Genomic DNA, 9,582 nt, shown 5'->3' with positions numbered 1-9,582 from the left:
TTGGGAGAACTGCTAGTTACTCCCCACTGATTGTGGAACCTAAATGTTGTTTGCAGGTGAAGAGTTGCTTCTGTTGAGTTTGGGTTGAGAGCAGAGTGTTTAGTTTGTTTCTTAACAGTTTTATAGACTTCCCTATGTTATCTTTAGACCATTTTTTTTTCAATTGGGACAATTGGATTTGAGGTTGTTCTGCCTCGTTTGAAGTTTTCCATGTTTATTGAGTTCTCTTTCACTTAAATAATTTATTTATTCAGTTGTTTCCTTTATTTTTTATTCTTTTTTTAGTAACCTTTAGAGTGACATTACCGTCTCGACGTTATTTCCGCTAACGTCTCGCCTTCTGTTTTAGACGGGGTGTTACAGTTGGTATCAGAGCAAACGTTCCAAAACTCTCATTGAGTTGCTGCAGTTCTAAAGAAAACTGTAGTTTAGTTGCCTAGGTAAACGATAAAGCCTTAAAGACCTTAGTGAGAGTTACTTGGGTAGGAAGTTATCTTGGGAATTTTCTTTTCAGTAAATGTATATGTGCTTTTATCTTGTGCCATGCAAACTAACTTTGTCCTTTTTGTAGCATGCCTCCACAAAATGTAAGTGCTCAGAAAGAGGCTGCGCGTCGCAGACGTCGTGCCCTTGAAAATGCCATCATTTCCTTGGCAAACCGCAGTGCTGCTCCATGTGGTGGCCAATCCACTTTCGATAGATTCGATCGTCATCGTCCACCCACCTATGATGGAACTGCTGATCCAGTGGTACTTGAAGGGTGGTTAAGAGAAATGGAAAAGTTGTTCAATGCCACGGGCTGCCCACCCGAGGAAAGAGTAGTTATTGGTACTTATTATCTGAAGCTCGAAGCTGACAATTGGTGGAGTACAGTCAGGGATGAATGCGTGGTTATGCCGGGATTCAGCTGGCCCTTATTTGCAACTAAACTGAAAGAGAGATTCTACCCTGATGAACTTCGTTGGCAAAAGCAGGAAGAGTTTCTCTCTCTGTCTCAAGGTTCTCTATCCATCCAGGAGTACACGGACAGGTTTACTGAATTGTCCCGTTTTGCTACCTCTATCATCCCTACTGAAGCTGAAAGGGTGAAGAGGTACATCAAGAAGATGGATCCTAGAGTGAGAACCCATGTGTTGAGCTCGGGCGTTGCTTCTTTCCAAGGGGCTTATGATTTTGCTCTTAGTATCCATGCATCCATAGTTGACGAAGAAGCTGCGAAGGTTGCATCTGCAAGGAGACCTTCAGTGCCTTATTCTCAAGTTCCCGCTAAGAAGCCGAGGGTTGATAATGCTGTAATAAGTGGTAATCATCAGAGTTCTGGTCCTCGTCAGAGTTCAGTCTCGAAGAAGTGCTACAGGTGTGGCAAAGACCATCATCCAGGGAAGAACTGTGATGGCACTACGATTGTCTGTTACCTTTGCAAGGAAGATGGACACAAGTCTTATCAGTGTCCCAAGAGGGTGAATTCTTCTAGTTCTAGTGGCTCAATGCCTGCTCCCTCATCTGCTCCTCCGAGGAATAGGATCTATTGCATGACCCAAGAAGAGGCCGATGTTTAGCCCGATGTGGTGACGGGTACATTTCATATCAATAATGTTCCTGCTTATGTTGTATTTGATTCTGGTGCTACTGTGTCTGTTATTGCTAGCACTTTCATTTTAAAAGCCAACTTGTCTTCTAGTTCTCCTTTAAAATCCATTATAACTCTTCCTTCGGGAGAGGATTTTTCCTACTATCGGGAGTTTAAAGAAGTCCCTGTTGTTATCTCTGGGTCTGAATTATATGCTGACCTTAAGGAGTTTCCTATGATTGAGTTTGATGTAATCCTTGGTATGGATTGGTTACCGAAGTACCATGCAGCCATTCTCTGTCGCGATCAGAAGGTTGTTTTGTGTGGTCCTAAGGGTAACCGTATTTCCTACTATGGTATTGTGTTGAAGAAAAATGTGAAGATCGTGTCTGCAATGAGAATGAAGAGGCTTCGACATAAAGGTGATATGGTGTTCCTCTGCAGAGTTAAGGACTTGTCTCTCGAAGATCAACTCGAGAGCATTCCTGTTGTTCGGGAATACCCTGATGTTTTCCCTGAGGAGTTACCTGGTATTCCACCTAAAAGGGATGTAGAGTTCAATATCGATCTGGTTCCTGGTACTGCTCCGATATCCAAGGCTCCGTATAGGATGGCTCTTCCTGAATTGCAAGAGTTGAAGACTTAGCTGCAAAAGTTGATTGATAAGGGTTTCATAAGACCTAGTGTGTCTCTGTGGGGTGCTCCGGTGTTGTTTGTGAAGAAGAAAAACGGGAGCATGCGCTTGTGTATTGATTACCGAGGACTAAATAAGGTAACTATCAAGAACAAGTATCCCTTACCACGGATTGAAGACTTGTTTGATCAGTTGAAGGGTGCTGGTGTGTTTTCTAAAATTGATTTGCGATCTGGGTACCATCAAATCCCTGTGAAAAAGGAGGATATCCCAAAAACTGCATTTCGCACCAGATATGGGCATTATGAGTTTTAAGTGATGCCCTTTGGTCTCACTAATGCACCTGCCATTTTCATGGACCAGATGAACCGTACTTTCCATGAGTACTTGGATACCTGTGTTGTGGTTTTCATTGATGATATCCTAATATATTCTAAGGATGAAGAAGAGCATGAGAAACATTTAAAGATGATCTTGGATGTGTTGCAGAAGCAGAAATGGTATGCCAAGTTGTCTAAATGTGAATTCTGGTTGAAGGAAGTTGCTTTTCTAGGGCATATCATTAGCAAGGAAGGTGTGAAGGTGGATCCTGCAAAGGTTAAAGCCGTGGTTGAATGGGAAAGTCCTAAGAATGTGTCCGAGGTTCGGAGTTTCCTTGGTCTTGCTGGATATTACCGGCGTTTTGTGAAGGACTTCTCCAAGATAGCCCAACCTCTAACCAAGTTGATGCGCAAGGACTGTAAGTTTAGGTGGTCTGATGAATGTGAGGAGGCTTTTCAATCATCGAAGAGGAGTTTGACTTCTGCACCACACTAGTAGAAAAAGCCTCATTTGCGTCGCCATATTTGCGTCACTCATTCTAAAGAACGACGCAAATGTGTATTTTTACTATACTTTAAAGTTATTTGCGTCGCTTGTTATTAAAGAAGCGACGCAAAAAACAAATGTATGTTAGCTTTCTATCATTTGCGTCGCTCTTTTTTATTAAAGCGACGCAAATAAGTTTATTATTTGCGTCACTCATTTACTGACAAGCGACGCAAATAAGGCACTGAATAATTTGCGTCACTCTTTTAATAAATGAGCGACGCAAATAACAAATTTTCAGCATTTCAGATTTTGTTATTTGCGTCGCATTTTTATTATGAAGTGACGCAAATAACTCTGCTTTAGGTTACCCATTCTGCGCTTTTGACCTTAGCTTTTCACTTTCACTAATTCACTAAACTGCAAATCCCCAGCTTTTCAATTTCGACCCTTCAATCCAACAAATTCGCCCAAAAAACACCCACAAATTCGCCCAAAAAACTGCAAATCCCCAGCAAATTCAACATCCAAAATCGCAATCAAGTTCAACACCCATAATCGGCAGCAAATCCGAGCAATTTCGAGCTAAAATTTAGACCAAAAACCCTAATTAATTCGAACCCTTAAACCCCAGAAAAATTGATTATTTTCGACCAAAAATCCCCCATTTCGAGCAAAAAATGTACTCAATTCCATACGAATTCGAACCGTAGAAACCCCAAAAAATTCAATTAAAAATCCTGCTGAAAAAATTCGAGCAATATCTGATATTTTCGAGTGGAAAAATCGCATAATTTCGCCCCCAAAAACCCGAGGAAGTTCAAGCAAATTACAGCAATGTTGAATTTTTGAATTTTCGAGTGGAAAAATTGCTTAATTTCGCCCCCAAAAATCGATTTCGGCTCGACATTGTTGAATTTTAGAAATCAATTTCACCTATGGTAAGATTGCTTCTATTTATGTTCAATCTTTTCATGGTAGATAGAATGTAGCATTTAACTTGTACTTTTAGTGTTAGTTCACTAATTAGAATGTTCAATCTTTTATGTTCAATCGATTTCGGCTCGGACTTAGTTTAATTTCAGGTTTAGTGTTAGTTCACTAATTAGAATTTATATGGCAGATTTAATTGAATTTTTATAATTTTCAGTCATTGAATTTTCATTTGAGCATATTGCATACTTGTGAATTTCAGTCATTGAATTTTTGAAGTCAATTTTCATCTGAGCATATTGCATAGTCATTGAATTTATATGGCTGTTTTGCAATATTTTACTGGTTGCTTGTTTGCATCTTTGAACAGTCTGTAGAATAGCATAGTCATTTGAGCATATTGCATAGTCCCTAAAAATGTTGCATGATAAGCCAGGCCTCTAGCTTATGTCCTAATAGAGAAGTGATATTGTAATTGGAATGCTAGGCTTAATCATCTGGGATCTTTTCAATATTATGTACGGTATAATTATGGAGCAAATATTGAACTTTTTCTCTTTGGGTCTTTGACCTTTAGAAGTAGGCGGATACTTGTGAAGGTATCACAGCCTCACAGGTTATGTACTCAGCCTTAGTTTTTCTCTGGCGTGTAGGAAATTGTCTTTTACTTTCTCTATGTAGTTTAGTTAAGTAAGGAGCTTATTATTACTTCATGTTATTGGCGTAGGAGTGCAGTCAACTTGACATAGTTGTTCACCTGCAAAGCCTGCTTTTATGCGATCTGTTCTTCCACCCAGTGAAATACTATTGCACTGTTCAAAGCCTGGATACAATTTGCGGTAAAAGTTATTTGGGGCTTTTTTTTTTTTTTTTTTGAAATACCATGGTTTCTTTGAAGTTTCAAACTTCAAACTAAAGTAATTTAATAGATTGTGTTCTTTTACTATGGATAATTGTTAGTGCTCCATTTGTTCTGCAAATTTGTTTGCATTTAGTCTGTAGATTTTTACAGTTGCTGTTTTGCAATATACTTGACATCTATGATTCTTTGAATGTCTTATTAAAATTATTTTTTATCATTTAATTTTTTTGTAGGCATCATCATAATGGGCGATGGGAAGCACGAATTGGGTGCGTTTATGAGAACAAGTACCTCTACTTAGGCACTTTCAGTAATGTCCTGAACTCTATTTCTCTCGTGCTCGCTCTTGTTCTATGAGATTTAGGATCACGAGCACACACGCAAATACGTGGTCAGACAAAGTGATTATCATAATCACAGGGACAAAGTGATTTTCAAACTATGTTGGTTTAATATATGTAATTTTTTATGGCAGATTCTTAATTATGCGGAAGTGAATTCCACAAGTTGCTCGAGGTTCTGGTTGTGGACAAACGATTAAGGCGGTAGTACGCATACGAGATTGTCTTCACTTGTGGTATATATATCTGAACCATTCTTTGCAATATTAACTTATTTGTTCTGGTTGGTATAATGATTGTGAATTGTATGAGATTTTTAATTGTGATATAATTGATTGGAATTGCAATAATACTTGCATCATTGACTTAGATACCCGTTCAGGGCTTACTCATTAGGAGTAAGTCTTGAATAGTCCCCGGTTTGGGACTGTTCTTGAATGTTCTATCTCATTTAGGTGATAACTACTTGAATTGTTTTGGATCTAAGAAGATCATGGCTCACTATTTCCCGATTGTTCTCTGGGTACATATGTTGATAGCCGATTATCTACATTGTGTGCTTGGAGAACTGTAGGGAAATGCTGCCGGATTTTCTTTAGAACCAAACTTTACAAGTAGTTATTAGTGAGATAGGACATTCAAGAATGGGTTAGGTTGGAGTGATAAGGACCTTATTGGATCATCCGGAGTTGCATTTACATGATATAAACTTTGAATGAAAATGTTTGATGCCTTATATTCTTGTTTATGGTTAAGGAGCTATATATGTTACAAAATATACACATTATCTTAAAATTAATTTTGTTATTCAGTGGTTGAAAATGGATCGAAGTTGGATGTATGGTAAACGAAATTGTACAAGTTTTTTACGAGGAATTGAAGAGTTTAGCACTGTTGCCTTAAAACACCAAACAGAGAATAAATCAAAGAATATTCTTTGTCCTTGTTGTGACTGTAATAATTCGAGGGGATATCGTGATATAGTTGATATTAAAGATCATCTAATTCGTCGTGGGTTTAAAGAAAACTACACGAGGTGGACATGGCATGGTGAGAGCATATATATTGAGGCAAGTTCTAGTTATTGTCCAAGGGAAGATGAGAATCATTGTGATGATGATAATGACCCCCAAGGTGAGGATATCGATACAGCTGATGATATTGGTGTTGAAAGTGAGAGTGAAGTGGAGAAGGACAGGATAGATGAAATGATGCAAGATGTTGAAGACCATTTCACAGAGTGTCCCCAGACATATGATAGTATTTTGAGAGCTGCTGAAACCCCGTTATATCCTGGTTGTACAAAGTTCACTAAACTTGGTGCTATTATGAAGTTATTCAACTTAAAGGCGAGCAATTGTTGGACTGACAAGGGTTTTACGCAGTTGTTAGAAGCCTTAGTAGAAATGTTTCCCGACGGGAATGAACTTCCAAACTCCACCTATGAGGCCAAGAAACTTATGTGCCCCTTGGGTATGGAGTATGAGAAGATACATGCTTGTCCCAATGACTGTGTGTTGTATCGAAATGAGTATGCTGATTTGCATGAGTGTCCAAGGTGTGGAGTTTCTCGTTACAAGATGAATGATACTGGTGAGATGTGTAAGAAAGGGTCTCCGGCTAAGGTATTATGGTATCTTCCAATTATACCGAGATTTAGGAGACTCTTCTCGGATGAAAAAACTGCAAAATTATTGAGGTGGCATGCTGATGGGAGGAAGAAAGATGGGTTAATGAGGCATCCTGCTGATTCCCCGCAATGGAGGAACATTGATCGAAAGTTCAAGGACTTTGGTGAAGAAGATCGAAATCTTAGGCTTGGTCTTAGTACAGATGGAATGAACCCATTTGGGACACTAAGTACCCAATATAGCACCTGGCCGGTTCTTCTAACTATCTACAATTTGCCTCCTTGGTTATGCATGAAGTCTAGATACATTATGTTGTCCCTTCTAATATCTGGGCCTAAACAACCTGGAAATGACATTGATGTGTATCTAGCGCCTCTCATTGAAGATTTGAAATTGTTGTGGAATGAAGGTGTCCAAATGTTTGATGCATATAGTAAAACCAATTTCACTTTACGTGCCATGATTTTTTGTACGATAAATGACTTCCCAGCTTATGGGAATTTGTCGGGGTACACTGTGAAGGGAAGAACTCCTTGCCCCATTTGTGAAGATGATTTGGAGGCATTGCGCCTAGACAATTGTGGCAAGCATGTATACATGGATAATCGAAGACATCTTCCAGAAGACCACCCTTTTCGATTCAATAAGGGGTCTTTTAATGGAAAAGTGGAGTTGAGAGAAGCTCGTGGCCCTTTACGTGCAAGTGAGGTTTATCAGCGGGTCAAAGACATTGAGAATGAGTTTGGTAAGCCTTACAAAAGCAAATCAACTGGGGGTTACAAGAAGAAGTCTGAGCTATGGTCTCTTCCATATTGGAGACATTTGGAAGTTAGACATTGTCTAGATGTAATGCATATTGAGAAAAATATATGTGATGCCATTGTGGGAACTTTATTAAACATGCCAGGAAAGACAAAGGATGGAGTTAAAGTAAGAAAAGACATGGCTGCTATGGGTCGTTTAGAGTTGGCACCCGAATCTCGAGGAAAACGCTGGTATCTTCCCCCAGCTTGCTTTACCTTGTCTAAAAAGGAAAAAACTAGCTTCTGTGAGTCATTGCATGGTTTAAAGGTCCCGGCTGGATTTTCTTCTAATTTTCGTAGACTTGTGTCAATGTCTGACTTGAAATTGGGTGGCATGAAATCTCATGATTGTCATGTCTTGATGCAACAATTATTACCAGTTGCCATTCGAGGAATTTTGCCACCTCAAGTGAGGTATACAATTACAAGATTATGTGTCTTTTTTAACACTATCTGTAGCAAGGTCATAAATCCAAGTATTTTAGATGACTTGCAAGCAGATATACTTGAGACAATGTGTCGATTTGAAATGTATTTTCCCCCATCTTTTTTTGACGTGATGCCTCATTTGGTTATTCATCTTGTACGTGAAATTAAACTTTGTGGACCAGTGTGTATGAGATACATGTATCCTTTTGAACGAGAAATGGGTGACTTAAAAGGAAAAGTCATGAATCCGGCCAAACCTGAAGCTAGTATTGTACAACGAACAGTTGCTGAGGAAGTGGCAGCATGGGTTGCTCAATATCTTGCACGTTCACAAAAAATTGGGTTACCAAAGTCTCGACACGATGGGAGGCTTGGAGGTCAAGGTACTATTGGCAGGAAAAGGATATCCATGGGCTTTGAAATGAAAAATAAGGCCGAGCTTTTTGTGTTGCAAAATCTTAGTGAGGTTCATCCTTACTTGGACGAGCACATGCTTTTTCTTAAAAATAAATATCCTTCCAAAAGTGATCTTCAGCTGATAAAGGAGCATAATTGTTCATTCGTTACATGGTTCAAGGAACGAGTGATGTCCCAACTATCCACCACACCTAACGATATATCTGACACATTGAGATGGTTGGCATATGGTGCTAAATGTCAAGTCATGTCATATGAGGGATACGACATCAATGGGTATTCTTTTTACACTAGCCGACAAGATGACAAGTCAACAATGCAAAACAGTGGTGTTAAAGTAGTAGGTTTGTCATCTGAGTATGTTAGTGCACATGATAAAACACTTGTGGATAAGAAGAAATTTTATTATGGAATCATTGAAGAAATAATAGAGCTGGATTATGTTGATTTCAAGATTCCTCTATTTCGATGTAAGTGGGCTGATAGTAGCCGTGGTGTAAAAAAAGATGAACAAGGGAACTTGACCCTTGTAAATCTTGGTCGACGAGGGCATCTAGCTGATCCATTTATATTAGCTTCACAAGCAAAACAAGTTTTTTACATGGCTGACCCAGCTGATTGTAAGTGGTCAGTTGTTTTAGAAGGTAAAAGAAGGATACTTGGCATTGAAGATGTGGTGGACGAGGAAGAATATGATGAGCAATTTAATGAGTCACCACCTTCCGTTTGGAGCATCCCTCCAATAGTCGATGATTTTGACACAACGTTGAAACGAAAAGATCATAATGAAGGATTTTATATCGCAAAAGAGAAGAATGAAGGCGGTATGAATTCTATGATTTTTATTGTTATTGCATAAATTGCTTATTATTGTTATGTGTTCAAGTTTATAATTTAAAAATGATATAAATCGACGTCTTAATTTATTTATGTCTTTTTTTTTCAGGTAAGTAATAATGGAGGATGAGGATTTGCATAATCCTTCCATGTCTTTGCAAAGTGAGGAAGATGAGCCACACAATCAATCACAATTAGAGCTACAAACAACCGACTCTCAGAAGAAGAAAAAAAAGCCAAGAGGTCCTTCAAAGGGCCTAAAATCCATGCCTGGGGTTCCTAGAGTGCTTGAATGGGATGAATTGTGTCGACCCATTG

General features: G+C 38.9%; 2 protein-coding genes, 1 long non-coding RNA gene and 1 pseudogene across 3 annotated transcripts; all 4 read left to right on the top strand.

Annotated features, from left to right (window-relative positions):
* The first annotated feature begins 572 nt into the window (after positions 1 to 572).
* On the top strand, positions 573 to 2,216 carry LOC145624990 (uncharacterized). The gene is made up of 2 exons (XM_081678073.1): positions 573 to 1,460; positions 1,560 to 2,216. The coding sequence occupies exons 1-2, from the start codon at positions 573 to 575 to the stop codon at positions 2,214 to 2,216; spliced, it is 1,545 nt and encodes a 514-aa protein (XP_081534199.1).
* A 306-nt stretch (positions 2,217 to 2,522) lies between these two features.
* On the top strand, positions 2,523 to 3,020 carry LOC145624989 (putative mitochondrial protein AtMg00860 pseudogene; annotated as a pseudogene).
* A 1,056-nt stretch (positions 3,021 to 4,076) lies between these two features.
* LOC145613083 (uncharacterized) lies at positions 4,077 to 5,352 on the top strand. Its single transcript, XR_014106861.1, has 3 exons — positions 4,077 to 4,783; positions 5,040 to 5,116; positions 5,282 to 5,352. It is a non-coding gene; the product is annotated as an uncharacterized LOC145613083 (long non-coding RNA).
* Positions 5,353 to 6,355: 1,003 nt separating this feature from the next.
* On the top strand, positions 6,356 to 9,286 carry LOC145624988 (uncharacterized). Its single transcript, XM_081678072.1, has one exon. It carries the CDS (start codon positions 6,356 to 6,358, stop codon positions 9,284 to 9,286), a length of 2,931 nt encoding a protein of 976 aa, XP_081534198.1.
* Positions 9,287 to 9,582: the final 296 nt, after the last annotated feature.

This window comes from Chenopodium album, chromosome 3, assembly GCF_948465745.1.
Source record: "Chenopodium album chromosome 3, dcCheAlbu1.1, whole genome shotgun sequence".
NCBI lineage: Eukaryota > Viridiplantae > Streptophyta > Magnoliopsida > Caryophyllales > Amaranthaceae > Chenopodium > Chenopodium album.
The sequence above is the reverse complement of the archived record's forward strand: the minus strand, read 5'-3'. Positions and strand labels throughout refer to the sequence as shown.